The 19,898-nt window shown below is 47.6% G+C and overlaps 5 protein-coding genes across 10 annotated transcripts in view; 1 reads left to right on the forward strand and 4 right to left on the reverse strand.

The window, feature by feature from the left end:
• The window catches only part of LOC120825554 (uncharacterized), a 6,533-nt gene extending 5,320 nt beyond the window's left edge, over positions 1-1,213 (reverse strand). For 2 of the 3 annotated variants that reach the window (XR_013450499.1, XR_005713131.2), the window contains exons 1-5: positions 1,065-1,207; positions 653-789; positions 464-572; positions 293-383; positions 1-44 (exon numbers count right to left, since the gene is read on the reverse strand). The exon at positions 1-44 is cut by the window's left edge and continues 107 nt beyond it. Coding sequence is in view for 1 of the 3 variants with exons in the window: in XM_040187209.2 (XP_040043143.2) it covers positions 1-44; positions 293-383; positions 464-572; positions 653-779 (371 nt within the window). In the remaining 2 variants the exon portion in view is untranslated. Of the gene's footprint in view, positions 45-292; positions 384-463; positions 573-652; positions 790-1,064 lie in introns of all 3 variants that reach the window. The other variant, XM_040187209.2, reaches the window with a different exon arrangement.
• An 839-nt stretch (positions 1,214-2,052) lies between these two features.
• On the reverse strand, positions 2,053-5,945 carry ptcd1 (pentatricopeptide repeat domain 1). Its single transcript, XM_040187510.2, has 8 exons — positions 5,155-5,945; positions 4,924-5,064; positions 4,585-4,803; positions 4,383-4,484; positions 3,486-4,145; positions 3,277-3,393; positions 2,852-3,034; positions 2,053-2,455 (listed from the first exon to the last, which is right to left on the reverse strand). Exons 1-8 carry the CDS (start codon positions 5,623-5,625, stop codon positions 2,210-2,212), a joined length of 2,139 nt encoding a protein of 712 aa, XP_040043444.2. The 5' UTR covers positions 5,626-5,945; the 3' UTR covers positions 2,053-2,209.
• A 1,004-nt stretch (positions 5,946-6,949) lies between these two features.
• Positions 6,950-9,316, forward strand: LOC120824907 (stonustoxin subunit beta). Its single transcript, XM_078079537.1, has 4 exons — positions 6,950-7,164; positions 7,273-7,319; positions 8,066-8,113; positions 8,282-9,316. The coding sequence occupies exons 2-4, from the start codon at positions 7,286-7,288 to the stop codon at positions 8,803-8,805; spliced, it is 606 nt and encodes a 201-aa protein (XP_077935663.1). The 5' UTR covers positions 6,950-7,164; positions 7,273-7,285; the 3' UTR covers positions 8,806-9,316.
• On the reverse strand, positions 9,112-14,573 carry fbxl18 (F-box and leucine-rich repeat protein 18). Of its 4 annotated transcripts, none has more exons than XM_040186063.2 (7): positions 13,335-14,573; positions 12,418-12,615; positions 11,912-12,261; positions 11,348-11,483; positions 10,271-11,251; positions 9,753-9,971; positions 9,112-9,649 (listed from the first exon to the last, which is right to left on the reverse strand). In XM_040186063.2, exons 1-7 carry the CDS (start codon positions 13,434-13,436, stop codon positions 9,596-9,598), a joined length of 2,040 nt encoding a protein of 679 aa, XP_040041997.2. In that variant the 5' UTR covers positions 13,437-14,573; the 3' UTR covers positions 9,112-9,595. The 4 variants fall into 4 exon arrangements, with proteins under 4 accessions (XP_040041997.2, XP_040041996.2, XP_077935662.1 ...); XM_040186062.2 differs by having other exon boundaries at positions 10,173-11,251; XM_078079536.1 differs by having other exon boundaries at positions 13,309-13,537.
• A 143-nt stretch (positions 14,574-14,716) lies between these two features.
• actb1 (actin, beta 1) lies at positions 14,717-19,326 on the reverse strand. The gene is made up of 7 exons (XM_040186064.2): positions 18,063-19,326; positions 17,175-17,305; positions 16,840-17,079; positions 16,137-16,383; positions 15,832-16,023; positions 15,554-15,735; positions 14,717-15,354 (listed from the first exon to the last, which is right to left on the reverse strand). The coding sequence occupies exons 1-7, from the start codon at positions 18,298-18,300 to the stop codon at positions 15,211-15,213; spliced, it is 1,374 nt and encodes a 457-aa protein (XP_040041998.2). The 5' UTR covers positions 18,301-19,326; the 3' UTR covers positions 14,717-15,210.
• Between the last annotated feature and the right edge of the window lie 572 nt (positions 19,327-19,898).

Consider the following 19,898-nt stretch of genomic DNA (forward strand, 5'->3'; position numbering starts at 1 on the left):
TGGCTGTTGCAGTGACAGAGTCCGCTGCAACACCACATTTGACACTGAGAACACACACACACACACACGCACACACACCAGAACAACATGAAAAACTAGACCTGAAATGATCTTTATTGAGGAATGAATATATGCGTTTATCCAGAGCACAACAACAACAACAACAACAGCAGCAGCAGCAGCAGCTGTTAGACTCATGGAAATATAACAGATAGATGGGTTCTGGGTTCTGGATGTTTCGATGTCTGCGTTTGTGTTGTGCATGTAGTTTAAAGACTACGTCCACACGCACCAATGACGCCAGCTTGTCACAGATGTAGCAGAAGCACTGATCACACATGAGCTGGTTACCGGCCGCAGGAGCGCCGATCTCGTCTGTCGCCCTGAGCATCAGAGGAGAGGAAGGTGAGATCGTCTCTCGTGAAGGTGAAACAAAAACAAGAAAGCGATGCAATTCACTCACGTGAAGACGTGTATGGGGCAGTCGTAGCGTGCGTGAGGGAGGACCTCCGCGCGGCGGGAGAAGGTGATGACCAGGTCTTCATCCAGAGCAACGGGAGCTACAGCAGAGTCTGAAACAGGAGGGGAGAGGAGGAGATCACGACCTGCACGTCCAGGCTGCTGGGGTGGAAGAAGTGAACACAGCTGTTACCGCTCTTCTTTACGTCCTCCGCCTCCACGATGACAACCGACTGATCACTGAACGAGATGTTCTCTTCAGCATCTTCATCGTCACTGAGGATGACGATGACTTCTCCAGTGTCCACCGCTGTACCCATCAAACAATGTCTAGCAGGGGGGGAATAGCCGATAGAATATAGAGGACAATTGATAAAGAGGAGACATTATTGTGTCTTTGTTACAAAACATGACACGTCTTTCTAAAAACAGACCAAACCACAGTTGTTTTCGTAGTTTTAAGAAGTTTTCCTGGAGACAGGAAATCGAAAGTTAACGTAAAAGGCACCACGTGACAACATTAAAAGTACTTATTTGCTACACAATATTGATACAAAACGCATTCGAATAGTTGTTTAAGTTTAATTAGCGACTAGTTGTCTTACCTTGGTTGTCCAAAAAGTCAATAAGTAGTTTTTTGCCGCCCGGCTTTCTCCAAAACTCCCGAGACCGGATGTGACGTATAATATTCTTATTCGTTGTTCTTACTGTTGGTTGGCCAACTAGCTCCCGGGTGTATTCCTGCCACCTGCTGGACGGATTTGTGGAGCGTTAAATCATCATACAGCCGAAGGAGGAACAAATAAATACATTTCATTTTCGTAAAGTAGCGTTAGTTACTATAATTAAAATACATAAATTAATAGATACCAGATTTCGTTTGTGTCGGTGTCTCTGGATTTCTTTCATGAGCAACTATAACTCCCTGAAAACAAGACGGTCTTCTTTTTATGCATGTCTTTCTTTTTGCCCCAAAACAGAAAACCTGTTAAAGCGAGTTTTTATTTTCCCAATGGTCAATAAACTAAGACGGATACTTGACTAAGTAAAAAAAAAATCTCCTTTTCCATTTTACAGCTCTATTATTATCCTCTCAATGTGAACGTCTCTTTTCATTTGCTCGAGTCCTTCTATAAAACGAATTTTAACACTTGAGTGATCCTTAAGGACCCTGTACTGCCTCTTCCCTTTTAAAAAGTAAATGTCTTGTTTTGATCAATCCATAAATTAAAGATATTGCCATATTTCCTTTCACACGTCACCCAATTCTTATTTTCATTCCTCTCATTTAACTTTTTTCTCGCTGAAAAGATTTTTCAGAAAGTTATCAAACAACTCAGTTTGTCTGTCCCGTTGAGGCACATCAAGCGAAACATGAATAATCCTGACAGATTAAATCGGTTTTCCTCCCCTTTTAGTTCATCAAGTCTCTTTAAAAAAAATGAACAAACCTCACATCCTGTGAACTTCTAATTCTATAATCCAAATTGTAATATGGGGCACTTCACCTTTATTCAAATAACCACCACACATTTCTCCACTGAAACATCTCTTTCCAAATAAACTATAATGCAATAGACAACTACAATTAGATTCATGTTTCAAACTTGAATTGTACTTTATTGCAATATAGATTACAATCATTTACATCTGTAGGGAAAATCAATGGATTTGCAATAACTGAAGGAAGTTCCATCACCTAAGACCCCCACAGCTTAGACCATCAGCTGACGAACGAGCAGAGGTTCTGTTAGAGAGCCGAGCTGCTCCTCTTGTCCTTGTTGTGGGGCTTGAACCTCCTCGCTGCTGCTCTCTGGTTCCTCTGAGCCGCTGTGAGTCCATCCGCAGCTTCTGTCTTCAGCCCTCTGACGTCCGCCTCGGACTTCAGGTCCGCCTGATGGTCCTCGGCGCTCTGAGCAGGCATGGCTCTCAGCCAATGCTGGTAGTAACCACGGAAACCATCGATCTGGACCAGGTAGTTGTTTCTGGACTTGAACTGGGATTGGTGGAACATGAAGGGGGGGGGTCAATGCAACATTTACACAAAAGTCTGACTTTAATCAGTGTGATGACGCCTCCAGCCAGAGGGCTCATAACACTTGTAGACTTAGGTGTATTCACGACATTTGTATATTTAGACATCCAGTGAGTCAGGGACAAATTCCCCTGTTCTGCTTTTTTTAGTCTAAAAATATCCATCTCTTCAGCAGCTAACTGCTCCATTGCATTCACCCCCTTGGTGCTGAAATGCGTTTGTCACATCTGCTAAAATGATCAAAAAGAGTTTGGAGTTTGTTCGGCTGTGACCAGAATCTGCACCTACGCACCCACGCGGACATGTTTCCATGCTCAGGTAAGTCGTGGCTACTTGGTGCAGCTCCCTGTGCTTTACCTTGTCATAGTTGGGAGGATACTGGGAGGCAAACTCCAGCTGTCTGATGATGACCTCATTCGGCCACACGCTCATGCTTCTCATGCTTTTCAGCATTGTTTTGAGGTAAGCAAAATCCAGCCTTCGAGTTGCTCGGCCAACCAGAGCAGAGAACACGTGGACGTTGGGCCTAAGTCCCGCCTCCTGCAATAAACACATGTCAGATTTAGGTACTTGTACCAGTGCTGCGACTGTTAATACTCACTGAATATTTAACATGACAATGTTACTGTTTATCTCTGGGTGCAACGAATAATCAACACTTTCTGTTCTTTGTGTTGAATCAACATAACAAAAGGAGAAAGGAAAAAGCAGCTGCCGCAGACGGATGATTTTCTGTACTTGATTTAAATCTACGGGGACCGTTCGGATGCGAGCTTCCTCACCTCCATGTCTCGCAGCAGCTGCAGGCCGTCCTGCTGCCGCTCGCAGCCCAACGCCAGACTTCCAAACGTCTGCACGTCGACGCGGACGCTGCGCTGTCGCATCACACTCAACACCGCCTGGACAGACAGAGAGAGAGACGTGTAATAAAAAGCACCAACTCACACCTAGAAGATGCCTGGAGTGTGTGTGTGTGTGTGTCTGTGTGCACCTTTGCCTCCTCCAGGTCACCAGCTCTGGCTGCTCTGCGGATCGCGGTGTTAAAGAAGGCGACGTCCAGCTTCACTTTGTGCCGCTTGGCGACCTTCAGCAGCGTCTGCAGGGACCGGCTCCCCGGCTCCATCGCGTCGGCCAGCAGGGTCACGGTTCTGAGGTCCGGACTGAGGCCGTCGGCCGCCATCTTCTCCAGGAACCCCTCCGCCCCCCCGATGAGGGCGAGCCTATCCGACGCTCCGTCCACGGTGCCGAGGGAGACCACGCCCCCCCTCCTACCCTCGAAAAGGTCCAGTAGGTTGGGGCCTTTCGAATCGGATGCAGCGTCGGCGGCAGGTGAGGCGGTTTCCGCTCGTCTGACCGGCACCAAGTGGGTGGAGTCTATGAGGTGGGGCTCCTGCTCGCTGCCCGGGCTGCCCTGCTGACGGGGGTCCGCTTGGATACACAGCTGCCTCTCCAGCAGGTCAACGTCCATTACACCGATGTGTCCGGACTTTACGTGAGGCACGAGTGTCCTCTCGTCCATCGGGTCGGGCCTCAGCAGCACGCCAGTGGCCACGGCGGGATCGCCAATGCCGCAATCTCTGGCAGTTCGCAGGAGCAGGTTATAGTTCTTGGAGTCTGGGCGAAGCCCGGACCTCAGCATCTGGCGCCAAACCTGAACCGAAAACAAAAAGAGGTCGCAGTCGTTCTTTGGGGTCATGAAAGGTTGATCTCATACTTAAAATGCAATAATAGGATTATAAAAACACCCCGATTGTATGCAAGTCAGGTCGTAGTGATGACCAAAGATTTAAGCGTTTTTCCTCTCGCAGCCGGCAACTTTTATACAAAAAAGTAAATAGTCCTTTCTTCTCACACACTGTGTATCGATGTATGAATGTCATGTTTGTACCTGTAGAGCCAGTCTGAATCCTGTTTGTTTGTCCCTCAAACAGCCCATCAGCAGGTAGTGAAACGTCTCCTGAGTTACAGCATGGCCGTTCTGCAGCATCTCCTACAAACACACACACACACTCATGTAGAAATCGGACTAATTGGTGCACAAACCTCCCAACACACACACACACACACACACACACACACCCATGTCCTACCCGGAGGGTGTGAATACAGGCCTGAAGGTGGTTGGTGACGGCGTGTGTCTTGAGGAGGGCGTGGTACGTGATGGTGCTGAGTGGGTGGTTCCTGCGACGGAGGTCCTGCTCCAACTTCAGCGCTTGCTGGAGACCGGCTTGTTTGGAAGGCGCCTCGGCGCAGGCGTTAAACAGCGCGGTGTAGGTGGCGTCCGTAGCATCCAGACCTCGCTTCTTCATCTGGAAGACGACCACACGCGCATCTGATTGCATCAGATTACTGAACAAGTGACTGATGTGAAAAATGTGTACATCAGCATTCATGTGCATTTAATAACTTAAAAATAAAAATAAACCTACATCATTGTAGAGTCTGAAGGCCTTCTTCAGCTGTCCAGCTCGACCACAGCCTCCGATCAGCACGGAGAAGTTGAACTCCTCCGGCTGCAGCCTCTCTCCCTGCAGCATGTCCCTGCTGAACACGTCCAGCGCCTCCTGCAGCTGCGAGAGGACACGTAGAGCTCACCGACGGACAGAGGCGAGGAAGACACGGGGGAGGACACGTGGGTGATGCCGGCGAACTGGACTCACCTTGTCCTCTTTGATCAGCCTCTTGCACTGTAAGAAGTACCAGTACGGCGTGTTCCTCCTCCCGGGCCTCCTCACGGAGGTCACCGGCTCATCAACCGCGTCCTCTTCGCCATCCCCGTGCCGCAGGTCCCGGATGTAGGGGCTGACTTTCCTGAACGTCTTCCTGGAGGAAATGTCGCTGGAGTAGGAGCCGAAGTTCCCCCGGTCCGGGGGGTGGTTTCCGGTTGTGTCCGAAGGGGACCCCGGAGGCTCCGTACCCCCACGGGACGCAGCCGACAGGGACGCGCATCTGGCGGGGAGCAGCTGCCGGGGAGCCGGAGTGAGGACGAGCCCGGAGGACCGGTGTCGGAACACATCTCGCCCCCCGGTCAGAGTCGGGGACCCGGTCGAGTTCTTCGCCGTTGAAAAGAGGGAGAATTTAGCTACGGAGGCCGAGACTCTCCCCCCGTTTCTCGCGACGGCCGTTAACATATTCCGTAGTTCTAATCTAACATTTGCTAACTACAGCATCATGTTTTAATACGTCGGGGACGCTGCGTAGCTTCCGTCATGTTGTGTGCGCCACGATGTTTCAATGACAAAAACTACACCAGACATGAGCAGTAGATAAGGAACAGGAATTATAAAGCGCCCACTTTGGCGCTTCGGACCCTGAAACGAATCCCCACTCACGATATTTGAATTAAAACGGATAATTGTTCATATTAAACGCACGTGAATTGTTGACAACACTTCATGTAGTGTGGATTGGACGTCCCACTCTGATCGACTATATCGGTGATAGATTCGTTTGCCTGTGCGGTTAAACTACCCAGCGCTGTAGGTAAATCTAGGCCACTCCCCTCAAAAGTAGGCTATATATATATATATATATATATATATATATATATATATATATATAAAGGCTATATTTATAGCCTTTTAATTAGAATCTGCCAATTAATGAGAATCTGTGTTAAATGACGTACAAAACGCTGCATATTTATCTGAATAATTATACAGATTCTCATTAGCTGTTCATCTTATACTGTTTAAACATTATATACTGTAAACGTACTTAGAGAACAGCCAGCTATACATGTCTTTAGCTGTAAATACTAACAATATAGTATATGTTACACTATACCCTGTATATTTATTATGCTAAATATTGTATATTACATGTATACATTCTGTATACATATTATGTACGTACTGAGAGAATAGTAAACTATAAACGTTGTTAGCCATAAATACTGTACTTTAGTACACGTGTCATGTCTATAAATGCATTGATGTTGGTGTCACGCCACATGTTAGTTTATAGTTGTGTTCACGTGTGTTTGACTGCATTAATTACTAGTTGCATATCACAGATGTTACTCAACTAATAAATTAGGATCTTGTAATAGATTAAACCACGAGAATTGTTTAAAGTCAGTCAAATGTAAACACATTAATGCCTCAATGATTAGGATAATATATGAAATATTTGGCATCACGACTAGTTTTAATCTTTCATTCAAGTTCATTTTGATCCCTGAAGCCCATGTACGAGGGACTGGCACAGCGCTACAGCTGCAGCGGTCGGTTCTCAAAACATCGGCCAAATAACCAGTAAGTTCAGGCCTCATGAGCAAATACAGAATCCCTTTGTGTTCATTTCCAAAGCCGCATTAAGACAAACATCACTTTATTTAATACGCTGCTTGCAAGTCGCTGTGTGGCGCCAGACTCTCAATAAAACATTTAGGACAAACCCACGGTCATGAAGATGCTCATTTAACGTTACATGGACTCTGCGTGAGGAAGAGGAGGAGGAAGAGGAAGAGGAGGCTCCTTAAATACCAACTTTCCTTTTACCTGCCGGCGCATCGCGGAGAAAACCAACCGGGTGTCTGGACGCTAAATGTTCATATTCTCATCCAACCACAGTCACATTCACTGTCCGCATAGCGACATTTATCCAGTTTTTTGTGTTTGTGTTTTTGAACTGCGACAAGCCGGAAGTAACGAGGCTGTTTTTAAAACGTAAGGAGTAGAAGTAAAACGTCGTCTGAAAAATAAATACTCCAGTAAAGTATAGATACCCAAAATTTCTGCTTAAGTACAGTAACGAAGTATTTTTACTTCCTGGAGGTTTTAACCTGCGATGGAAGACAGAGAGGCAGCTGCACGCGTCAAAGGTAAAATACAACATACAAATACACGCTCATATTAGTCAGGCATGATTAATCATTAAATGTAGAAAGACGTTCAATTATCACACACAATAAAGGTCTTTCATTGCGTAGTATGATCCAATTAGTTAACATTTTTACCATGTAAGAAGAGCCATACAACAGTGTGTGAACTTGGCTCCAAAGTTCAATTCAATAAACAGTCATTTGTTGCAGTGACAAAAGCGTCAGCCGGCAAACAGGCGGCCCTGCTGTGAATGATCTATTGCACATTTTCTTTTTCTTTATCAGTTGAGTTAATCATCTATTTTTGAGGCTGTGAACTTTATTGTTACGAATACTGGAATATTATTAAAACACCATTCTTCTAATGTTGTATTATGTATGTATTAAGTGTTATTTCGGAGGTTGCAGTTGTCTCAGAGTTATGTTGAATTCCTGCCTTCGGCTCTAAATAATGTGGACAAATGTTGGTTTTTCCTCAGGTTTTATCACACGTACCTCAATATATTTTTGCCTCACACTTTTTGTTCTGTATTGTGCCAGAGTTGTGGAGAGCAACCTAATTATAATAAGTAATATAATTCATACAGGAAATCTCTGCAAGATTAGGAACACATCACACCAACTATGCAAATGCACCAGCAGCACAAAAACAAACTTTGCTATAAAAAAGCATCATGGTTCATCCTTGTAATTTATCAAATTCAAACTAAATCCTTACGGTGTATTTTTTGTGTGTTGTGAGGAAGATGATTCACTGACAGATGAACCTCAGACCAGAGAAGACTTCATGAAATGTGAGTCTTATTTTTATCGAAAAAAAGCAAACACAAACAGATTGTAACAGAACGTGGCAGCCGACCACGACGCTGCTTGCACTCAATCGATAATTCAATGCCCGTGTATTACATATCGGCTGCTTCCGCTCGTCGAGTTTGGCTTCCCATTCACACGTCCTCCCACAGATTACTGCCACCTGACCCTGGACCCAAACACAGCCCACAGAGAGATGGTCCTGTCTGAGGGGAACAGAAAGGTGGAGCTCACGGACGTGGTCCAGGACTACCCCGAACACCCGGACAGGTTCTCTCACCTCTACCAGGTGCTGAGTGAAGCGGGTCTGTCCGGACGCTGCTACTGGGAGGTGCAGTTCGACGGCCCTGTTGAGATAGCGGTGGCGTACAGAGATCTAGGCAGGTCGGACTATTACGCCGAGTGTGCGTTCGGCTGCAACGATAAATCCTGGAGTTTGGACATGAACCGAAACGGCGAGTGTTTCAGACACGGGGACGAGGAGGCGGCGGTGGTGCCGCAGCCTCGGTCCTCCAGAGTCGGCGTGTACCTCGATCACACGGCAGGTCGTCTGACCTACTACTGCGTGTGCGACACGGCGCTGCAGCTGCTGCACAGAGAGCAAACCGCTTTCACCGGGCCGCTCTACGCCGGGCTGTGGGTCATCGGCTCGGCCCGCCTGTGTGACCCGCAGTGAAGAGGCGTGGTCAAAAAGCGTCACTCGATCTGGGGGGTTCCTTTCCGCTGGATAACAACGCCATGCACCCCCTGTGTGGTGGAAATAGTTCAGCTAGCTGGTGACCTTTTAGTCGCTGGCAGCAGGACTCGTAGCTCGTAGCTTTGAACAAACAAACCTGAGAGTCATACTCATCATCCAACTCCCGACAAATAAGTAAATAAGGGCATTTCCCCCCAAAAAACATTGCTTTTACACAATTGCAGATATACAGTATGTTGTGATGATTAAAAAGAATTACATGAAAAGGCAAACGGGACACAGACAATAGTTACTAATGGAGTTTAATACAACAGAATTCAATTCAGATCTTCTGTGCAAAGTATCTGAAGAGAAACATCCCTTCATCATTTTTTTGGCACTTATTTTCCAAGTAACAGATGTAGTGTAGTTATGTAGATTACTTACGACTGAGGGCCCCTCAAACAACTACAAATGTGAAAAGTCCTAGAACAATAAATTGTAAATTACCTTTTGCAGACATCATTAATGTGTCACGTGATGAGAAAAATAGTGGTTGTTGTTGTTGATGATGATTGCTGTTGACAAGCTTGAAACAAAGACCAGTCTTTTTTTTAATAATCCTGCAGAATAAAATGTGCCCGAGCAGCTCCTGACCACCGATCACACCGAAGCCTTCTGGTGATGTCACAACGGCAATAGATGTGGTGGTTGCGCCACGTGGCTCTGGAACAAAGTGATCCTGTCCAGCAGTGTCAGCGGGATGTCCCTGATGACAGAAGTCAGGTCTTCATGCTGCAACGGGTAGATAACGACGCTCAGAGCCGGGCGATCGTTTGAAAACCTAACGGAGAGAGGACGCAGGTGCACGGTTACTGTAGGCGACACACCGGCTACGGGCGAGCACCTCCAACAGCTCCGCCTGGGAGATCCAAACCGGCACCGACCTGTCCAGCAGAACCTTCTGCAGCGTGCGACAAGCCACCAGGGTGCCCCCCGTGAACATGTGGCACATGACGACGTGGCGGCATCGCTCCACGAAGGTTTCCACGGCCGACGGGTCGAAGGCGCCGCCGCGCGAGATAAGGCAGAGGCGCTGCAGACGGGAGCAGCAGGACAGCGCCTCGAAGAAGGACGCGCTGGCGTTCAGGTACGGCTGCTCTAACCTGGAACACAATGTCCGATGCGTGAAGGCACCAAGCTGATTATATGATTATAAGGAACAACCAACAACTCTCCATCTCATTACATTAAATTTTCTCAATGTTCTGAAACAACATCATTTAAAGAAGACGTCTAATGACAGTTACGACTGTCCTGCCTGATGGTTACAGGTCACTATTACACCAAATGACACATCTTCTCACCTGAGTTCCCGTAGCTGCGTGCACTGTTTAAGTGTGTCCAGCAAGGCAGGGCTGTAGTTCATGGTTTTTAGTGAACCCATGTTGGCGAGGGACAATACCTGCAGGTCCTTGCACTGCCTGGTCAGCTGCACCAGCCCCGTCCCCCTGAGCACCCCAGGGAGCCCGGCCAGCGTCAGGCGACGTAACTCAGTCAAAGCCGCGAGGGCCGCTAAGTGCGCGTCGCCGACCCCCCGCGCCCACGCGCACATGCCCCGGGGCTCCACGCTGGCGCGCGTGCAAGGCTCGAGCCGCGGCAGCGCGGAGACGAAACCGGGGCCGATGACCTCCAGGGTCTCTAAAAAAGGGCAGCCGGCTAAGAGCAGGGCGAGCCCCGAGGTGCTGTCCCCGGACAGAGAGGACTCGGAGTCGGGCTTGTAGTTCTGGATCCCCAGACGCGGGGGCTTCTTCAAGCCCAGGAACAACGGCGAGGGGGACGTGTGGTTCGTGGTGATTTGATGCGTGTTCAGCCCGTCTGACAGGGCGCAAGCGGGCAGAGTGAGGAGCCGCAGGTGCGCCAGTTTGGCCAAGCTGGCGCACAGGTGCGTTTCCCCGCCCAGCCCGGGCGAGCTCTCGTGGTGATAGTGCGTGTGCATCAGGTTCAGCTGTTTGACGTTGGAACAGCCGGCTGCCAAGCGGCTCATCGTTGCGGGAACCAGCTGATCCTCCACGCTGCGGCACTCCGAGTACAGGACCTTGTTGATCCCGCTGAGGTTCAGGCTGGTCAGCTGCGTGGCGTCTCGGACCCCGCCCTCCAGCAACGACTGGAACACCTGCGGCCACAGCGCCGGGCAGCGGCTGAAGCTCAGGTGCTTGGGACTGTTTCCCTCCAGGGCTCGCTTCAGGGACAAGGAATCCAGCCAGGACCGGGGCAGCTGCAGGGCCTCCAGGTCACCGCGTTGACCCAAGCTCTGGGCCAGCGAGGGAGCAGCGGGCCAGTGAGCGGGGTTCGGCCCGGGGATGGAGACGAGGAAAACCCGGAGGCGCTTTGGCACGTGAACGCTGAAGACGGCCAGGTAGAGCAGGAGCAAGGTCTGGTTTACCTGAGGACAGGACAACACACGCATGGACCCGTAAGGATACAAACTGCACCGTACTGACGCGTGTACACGGTTACATGGATACGGACACAAACTAACCTCTCCCGGAGCCAGCCTGGCAGTGAACTCCTCCAGCTGTTGGTAATGCGGCACGCTGCTCTGACCCATCATTAACTGACAGCAAACACCGATACCCTCTCTGGTCACATCTGAGATGTCAAACTGCAGCATCAGCCTGCAGGACGCAGACACACATTTGACAACGCTGGAGGAAAATAGTAACACAAAGTGTGGAGGTATAGCCGCAAGAATAAGAATGCCAGAGTCACTTGACCACTCTGACATGGTCCCCTCCTTGGCGTCAAACGAAAACTAAAGCCATGTTTCTTGACAAAGGATCACATAAAAGCACCAGAGTCAAACCTGAATCTACTAGAATATTGCTCATCCTTTTTAGAAAATAAAAAAGCATTAAAAAGAACTCCTCAGGTACGAAGGACAGGCACTAGTAGTTTGTGATGAAATGTCCCCAAAGTTATTGTGTTGCTCACTATGGAATGTGAACGAACGTTCATGTTGAGCTCAGGGTGAATTGGAATCTTGTCGGTGATCCCTTTACTTTGTGTCCCCTGCGAAATCTCAGTAATCTGATCGGATTCTTACTTGCGGAGTTGGGCGCAACACGGCACCACCCCATAGCTCGGCGTCAGCAGTGTCTGCCTGAGCTCCGACAGGCGGCTCAGTGAGTCCACCGCCTCCGAACTGAGCTGAGCGGAGCTGAAGCCCGGCGTCACGTCGAAAGCCAGCGATCTGAGCAGAGAGAGGGAGGAGAGGAGACGGGAGAGACGCAGGGAAGTGAGGCGGCAGCCGGTGACATCGAGGTGCGTCACTCCTCTGCAGCGAGACAGAAGCTCCATCGTGGAGCCGGCCAGCCAGTAGCAACCGTTCAGGCTGAGAGACTGCACGTGGTTGGCCAACCGCTTTAAAATGTGCCGGACCAATAGATCGTCAGCCTGGAGGAAACAAAGAAGTCATTTCATTAAATCCATCTGTTGAAATGAAACAAATACTCCACTGTTTTAGCAAAATAAAAGGGTTTTATTCAAATATACACAATGACACGGAGATCTTGGATAGAAAAATCAGTACAGAATGTATTCAACGTTTACCAGATACTCCTCAGACAGGCTGACGTTGGTGAGCAGGGTCTTATCGCGGCACAGCGTGTGCAGCTTGTGGCAGACGTTGGACACGTTCCGCACCAGGTCACACACCGGAACGTGGCGGAGGATGCACAGCAGGATCTCGTCGGACAAATCAGACATCCCCACCGAGGTGGAGGATATGGCGTCCTCGTCGAACACAGCCTGAGACAGACGTCAAACCGCGTCAGACCCCTCTGCGTGTTCCACGCAGAGAATTAAAACAACGGCCAAGATGCTGCAAATCCTTCTGGTTTAGAAACCACCAATTCTTGATGCTCAACAAAGAGACAGAAGCTGTATGTGGTTAACGTGACGACGTATCATCCATTTAATGTCCGGTTGCATGGAGCCACTGTCGACAATACACAAATCAATTGGAGCGACTGGCTCTTCATAACACTTTTTTTTCCAAGATATAATTTGGCAACAGATTCAGATATTTGCTATTTCTGAATTAGCTGCAGGTGCCAAAAAATCAGATATTCCAATCTGGTTATTTTATTTTGAATTTACCTCAGACTTTCGATTAAGATCCAATAAATGACAAAAAAATGGATACCACAACATAGAAAGACACCCGTTGTTAGTTGAGTTATTAACTGGTGTTATAACGTCAGGTGAAGTGTCGATAAGAGGAAAAGCATTAAAACTGTTTGTAAATTAGGGATTAAACTGTGATTTACAGCGTCCACAGCAGCAATGGTCAAAATATTCGTATCGATACAAGTGTCTTCGTGTCCTCCCGTCACGTCTTTCTACGGCAGCTTCTAACCGAACGACCCAAACCGGGCGGGAATGCGGTAACGTAGCGTTAACGTTAGCTTACGCCGGCGGAGCCGCTGTGCTCGACGTTACCGTTAACCGTCGGTGGTTTACCGGACCTGTGCGATTTGTCGGTCCATGTCCTCTGAAATCCCTCTCACGGTCCCGCTCATGGTCGACAGGTTCTTGTTGTTTTTTTTACTTAATTCTTTAGTGTTCATCGAGCCGCTTCAGCGCTTCATTTTCCGGTGAGACCGCTTAACGCTGGATTCGTTACCGGGTGTAGCGTCCATCCGTTGACAGGACGGACGACGTTTGCTGCTGCACAGTGGCGGAAGTCTGTCGGTGACGGACATGTTTCCGGTCGGTCGCAAAAAAAAAAAAAAAAAAAAAAAGTGCTGTCAGAACAAAAAGATTAGTCATGACGTGAATTGAACCTAAAATGTCCTTTAGAAAATGTTTATTTGAAAAAAGAATGTTGGATGATGAAAAGTAACTAGCACTTTGAAAATATAATTAAAATATCAAATGATTATATTCTTATGTATTTTTGTGTAAAGCAGCATTTTATGTTATAGCTGGTAACGTCTTTTCATCCTGTTGGATACATCTATAAAAAGTAATCAATAATGAATCACACTTAATTAAATCTCTCTCTCTCTCTATATATATATATATATATATATATATATATATATACACACACACATGTTTATAGATATATTTTAATCAGATGTGATTCATTGATTGCTATATATATATATATATAAACCTTGCCCAGAGTGCTTGCTCTACCTCTGAAACCAGTGCGTAGTATAAAGTCAAATTAATTACTAGATTCCATATAATTTCCTTTTCTATGAAATACCCGAAATACCTACTTTATGAATTCATTTAGTCAAAACAAGATATGGGTTTATTTTGTGGATATGTCGTTTTTATTCTCACTGTGGACTAGTTATAAAGTCCTCTAGTACCAGCCATTCCTTCAAATCACAATTAGACTGAACAAAAATATAAATCATACAATAACCAAAATTACTTATGAATTGAATACAGCAAGTAGCTGCAATACCATAGTTTGGGTAATACTGGTGATACAGAGGTTACTGAAGAGAATAGCCAGGTATAGGACCAGCATGGACCTGGTGACAGTTTAAGCCATTTACATGTGCTAAAATGCAGGTTATGGATACATAGTCTAATGTTATAAATCTAGTCTTGTAGCAGAGCTACATGGATACATGCAGGCCCTGGTTGTTCTAAATCCATAAGTCCTCATATCGTTGGAAAGTAAGTGTTTAGTTGGTTGCAACCTGCAACACCAATAGATGGCATGACATTTTAGAGAGTCAGCCTCAGGTCAATCAGCTGGAATTAAAGACATTGCAGACGTCAATTGCTTGCAACCATGTTTTGCATTTACTTTCCTCCAGATACCCATAAGAGGCAACATTTACAATAGCTAATCAAAATGAATAAACACCAAGTAGGACTGGAATCTCAGACATGTGCGTTTTATTAGGTTGTCGTGTACACCAGAGGCTCGATGCCCCATGCACAATCCTGCCAACACCCCCATACAAGGTAGAAGCTTTGCATTATGACAAACCGGACCAAGTATTGTTTAAGGCTGAAAGTACAAAAACAAAAAAGATTACATAATTTACATAAGCAATTCTACAGGTCTGTTGGGCAGTGAACCCACCAGAGAAAAAGGACCTTCATAGAGGCAAATAAGGTGAACAAACACATCTGGAATGACGTACACAAACACCACAATTGACATCATGTCCCTCACTCACACCGCCTGGTACTTCCTGCAGAGTTTCTCCCATCAGGGGCCGTGGTGCTATAGTGATGAGGGGGAAATGGGAAGTGGTGTCGAGGGCTCTGCATACACCAGTGTGTTGGTGTTGTGTAGGCATGTATGCAGAGCCAGTCGTTTGGGTTTGTAGCAGTGTGTGTTTTGGGGAGTGGACTTGACAAGTCTGTTTAGAAGCACTTCCTGTGGACAATGCTGGGGCCGGACTCGTCATACTCCTGCTTGCTGATCCACATCTGCTGGAAGGTGGACAGGGAAGCCAGGATGGAGCCACCGATCCACACAGAGTACTTCCTCTCCGGGGGAGCGATGATCTGCAGAGAGCAAGAATAAGTAAAGTCACGCCAAATCCATGGAATTAATTTACAGGAGAAGCTTAAAGACTAGCAAGATCTTAGATACTGCTTAATTAACAAAGTTTGTCCACCAGGTGGAAGTAGAGATAAAGAGTATCCCACAACATCCGTTTTGCCTGAGGAGGGCACTAGTCCCAGCAAAGAGGACGAGTTATACCTTGATCTTCATGGTGGTTGGGGCCAGGGCAGTGATTTCCTTCTGCATACGGTCAGCGATGCCCGGGTACATGGTGGTGCCTCCAGACAGCACGGTGTTGGCATACAGGTCCTTACGGATGTCCACATCACACTTCATGATGCTGTTGAAGGTGGTTTCATGGATGCCGCAAGACTCCATACCTAGAAGAGGTTGTAAAGTAAAAAGTGAGTTTGTGTTTCACACCTCAAAAACTTCCTCCCACCCCCTCCGTGGTTTATCATCGGTTAACATCCTACCAAGGAAAGAGGGCTGGAAGAGGGCCTCAGGGCAACGGAACCGCTCGTTGCCAATGGTGATGACCTGCCCGTCGGGAAGCTCGTAGCTCTTCTCCAGGGATGAAGAGGAGGCAGCGGTGCCCATTTCCTGCTCAAAGTCCAGTGCAACGTAGCACAACTTCTCCTTAATGTCACGCACAATCTCACGCTCAGCTGGAAGAGGAGAAAATACATTTTAGAGTCAGTCCTCGGTATATTTCCCCCCATTCAGGTCTACACATTCAAAAAGACCAGGTGGTTTTTGAAGTAAGTTCTAGAGCACCAACCTGTGGTGGTGAAGCTGTAACCCCTCTCGGTCAGGATCTTCATGAGGTAGTCTGTGAGGTCTCGGCCAGCCAGGTCCAACCTGAGGATGGCGTGGGGCAGGGCGTAGCCTTCATAGATGGGCACTGTGTGTGTCACACCGTCACCGGAGTCCATGACGATGCCGGTGGTACGGCCAGAGGCGTACAGGGACAGCACGGCCTGGATGGCCACATACATGGCAGGGGTGTTGAAGGTCTCGAACATGATCTGGAAGAAAGAGGCAGATTGAAATCAGAGTCAAGGCCATCTTGAGTAAGATGGTTACGGAAAAACACAGCATGCGGTCACATTTATGCAAAGACTATAAAGGATTAATAGACTTAAGAATCAACATGGCAACTGTGCGGTTATCTGGTGCGTCATGCAGACACCACTGTAGATGCTGGTCATCAATTATAAGTCTAAAAACAAGCTTTATTTGACGACATGGCAACATCACTCCTGATTTATCACGTGCAGAGAGGATAGAAACCTGAAGCATCCGCAGAAATGAAAAGATCAGCACCGGATAAAAGAAACCTAAGATTGAATGAGCAGGAGGAAAGGGACAGATTGAGCAGAGGCAGAAATTCCATAGATTGAGATTTTCCCATGTCGAGGACCTGCAGGCGCATTAAGGGTTTCCTATGAGAGGGGACATTGCAGTCGGTCCTCCATGGTTACCTGGGTCATCTTTTCCCTGTTGGCCTTGGGGTTCAGGGGCGCCTCTGTGAGCAGGACCGGGTGCTCCTCGGGGGCAACTCTCAGCTCATTGTAGAATGTGTGATGCCAGATCTTCTCCATGTCGTCCCAGTTGGTGACGATACCGTGCTCAATGGGATACTTCAGGGTCAGGATTCCCCTTTTGCTCTGCGCCTCGTCACCGACGTAGCTGTCCTTCTGGCCCATACCGACCATCACACCCTGGCGAGGAAAAATCAGGAGCACTTGTTAAAAATCAAGACAAAAGAGGAGCAGTGTGATTTTTAGTGTAGGATCTAAACATGTGGAAACTGTACCTGGTGTCTGGGGCGTCCAACAATGGAGGGGAACACGGCACGGGGAGCATCATCTCCGGCAAAGCCAGCTTTGCACATACCGGATCCGTTGTCCACAACGAGGGCGGCGATTTCGTCTTCCATTTTTTTTTCTGGGCAGAAAAAAAAAAGGGGGGGGGGAAACGTTTTAAAACACTGATTTGCTTTGTGCGACCGTTGCGGGTTAAACATCTGGCACACAGTGCACGCTGTTCAGCGCCTGGTCGTTATGGAGACCAGACGCTGGATGTCGCAGTGGAGCACGTGCCGGTTCTAATCCCGAGGGGAAAAAAAAAAAAGCCCTGTCTCGTTCTGGCCATATAAGGCAAATGTGAGGCAGTGAAGCCGGTAAACATTAAAACAAATACGAGGGCACGACCACTCCCTCCGCACGACAGAGTGCCCACACACCGCTACGGGACATTTAAATACTCGAGGCGGATGAACTTACACACCCATCAATCAGGTGGACAGTCACGTCGTGACCAATCAAAAAAAAGCAAAGAAAGACAACATCTAATGAAATGACCCTCGCATGACTTGGTCGCTGTAGTGTCATAGCAACGGTTTCTACACGACAACGTGCGATTTATGTCCACCGGTCCGTCCTCAGAGACACCAGAGACAAAAGACAGACCAAGCTTACACATCCCAGCACTCTGCTTTTAGTGAATTACGGCGCATGTTTAGCGGGGTTCTTTTACAGCGCGGAAATCCACTTTGACAGCTTACTCAAAACGTAAGAAAAAAAAAGAAACTAGAGACATTTAAAGAGAACGAATGGCTGAACGTCATGAAGTTACCGGTTTCTATATCGTAACGCCCTCCGATACGCCCGCCTTTTAAAACACGAGCGAACCGTAAGCTTACCTGTTCGCGGGTCGTCGGCGCTGCGGGGTGACTGTGACTGCGCTCCGGAGGGTCTGAACCTGACTGCGATGGAGGCCCGCGCGGTGCAGGGTTTTATGAGAGCGCGCGCCGCAGCCCCTCTCCATAAAAGGAGACTTTTCCGCTTGGCGGCCTCTGATTGGTCCAGCCGTGTCCACTGGGCGTGGCCCATGCAGATGGCGCTCCTGCGCCCTGACAGGACCAAGGAGGCAGACAACATGGAAAAGTAACCTGCGTCCTGTCAAGTATTAATCTGGGGCTCTTCATGGGTTCAATAAAACACAGTTTATGTCCTTTCGGGCATCGTTATTTATTGTGGCGGGCGCAATGGGGATGATGCCGCAAAGCACACAGCAGACTCCTAGAAACGAGTTGAAATATGTGATTTCATCTTGTTGTCCATTGAGATGACTTGGATGTTATTGAGTCAACCCATCATAGTTTTAATTCCCATCATCAACATATTGTCTGCACGTTGTCTCTCAACTGCATTTCAATCATCTACGGGTGTTTCTATCTTCTGTTGAATCTTTGTGCGTTGGAGGCAAAGTGCAGCAGATGCACGATTCATCTCATTTAAGTGAATGACTTGAGGGAGTGAGACAGTAAAACATGCACTGAAGAATGTGCTAATGGGTTTGCAAATTCATGGCAGAAACTCGTGCTTGGTGGTGCCAGGACGTGGGGTGGTTCCAGTCTCAGGGTCACTGACAGCACTGTTAACACCCTGATTAACAGGTCTACCCTGACATACCAGTCTCACACACACACACACACACACACTTGAGAAGAGCAGAGTGATACATGTGGTCAAGCTTGGCTGCGGTATGTTTACAGTAAACACTTAGGAGGCTGTAGATCACTTATCGCTCACCACTCGGATTGGCGGGGGCTGCATTTCAACTTTGCTTGACTCTGAGATGCTGAGATGAGTAATAGACAGGTGTGTCATTTCCAGAACATGCCTACAGGTGTATGTGGTTTGGTATTAAAAACCGCAAGGCCTATTATGAAAACTATGACTGATTAACCTGCTAAAAGTACAACAAGCACACACCCATATGCTCGTGAGGCTTGTATCTAAACTGCAGCAACATTTATTTTTATTACGTTAACACACTTACTTGGATGTTTGCAATGCAAAGCTCATCTCATAAATTGACCAGAGATTTAAGTGGGTTGTTTTAGCTCACCGGATAAGGGCACTGGACAAAGACAAGAACCTATGGGAGGAATTCTCATTGGCTCTTTGTGGTCCTAATAAGGGTATATAGTAGCCAGCTTGCCAAAGGGGCAGGAAGTGTGTTTCACAGTCCTTCACTTCTGCAGGAAGTGACCACACAGACACACAAACGCACACATGTCATACACAGCAGCTGAGGATAACATCGAAGGAAGAGGGGGGGTATGAATTATCTAATTAGGGAATTGGCTTTTCAAAGTGGCATTATCCTTTTCTAGACAAACACTAGACACACACACACGCGCACACACACACACACACACACACACACACCCCAAGTATAGACCCGGGGCAGGACAACCATCCCTTTAAGAGTTCCTTTGGATGACGTCCATATAAGGAGATATTGGCGCTGGTCACATGGGGGGGAAGAATGCACTGCTCGGGTCATGTGACCAGACTGAGGAAATGAATAAATGTCCCTTTTTAAGGCTGCATGTATATAGATGGGTGTGGATGAGTGTGCATGTTGCTTTAGGTTAGATTTCTGTTTCCTTCACCAGCACCAAGGGATTGATATGTAGAAAACAATATATTTGTGGAAACTTTGTGTTCACTGACTCCTCTCTGACAGA

Source organism: Gasterosteus aculeatus, chromosome 9 (assembly GCF_964276395.1).
Source record: "Gasterosteus aculeatus chromosome 9, fGasAcu3.hap1.1, whole genome shotgun sequence".
Lineage (NCBI taxonomy): Eukaryota > Metazoa > Chordata > Actinopteri > Perciformes > Gasterosteidae > Gasterosteus > Gasterosteus aculeatus.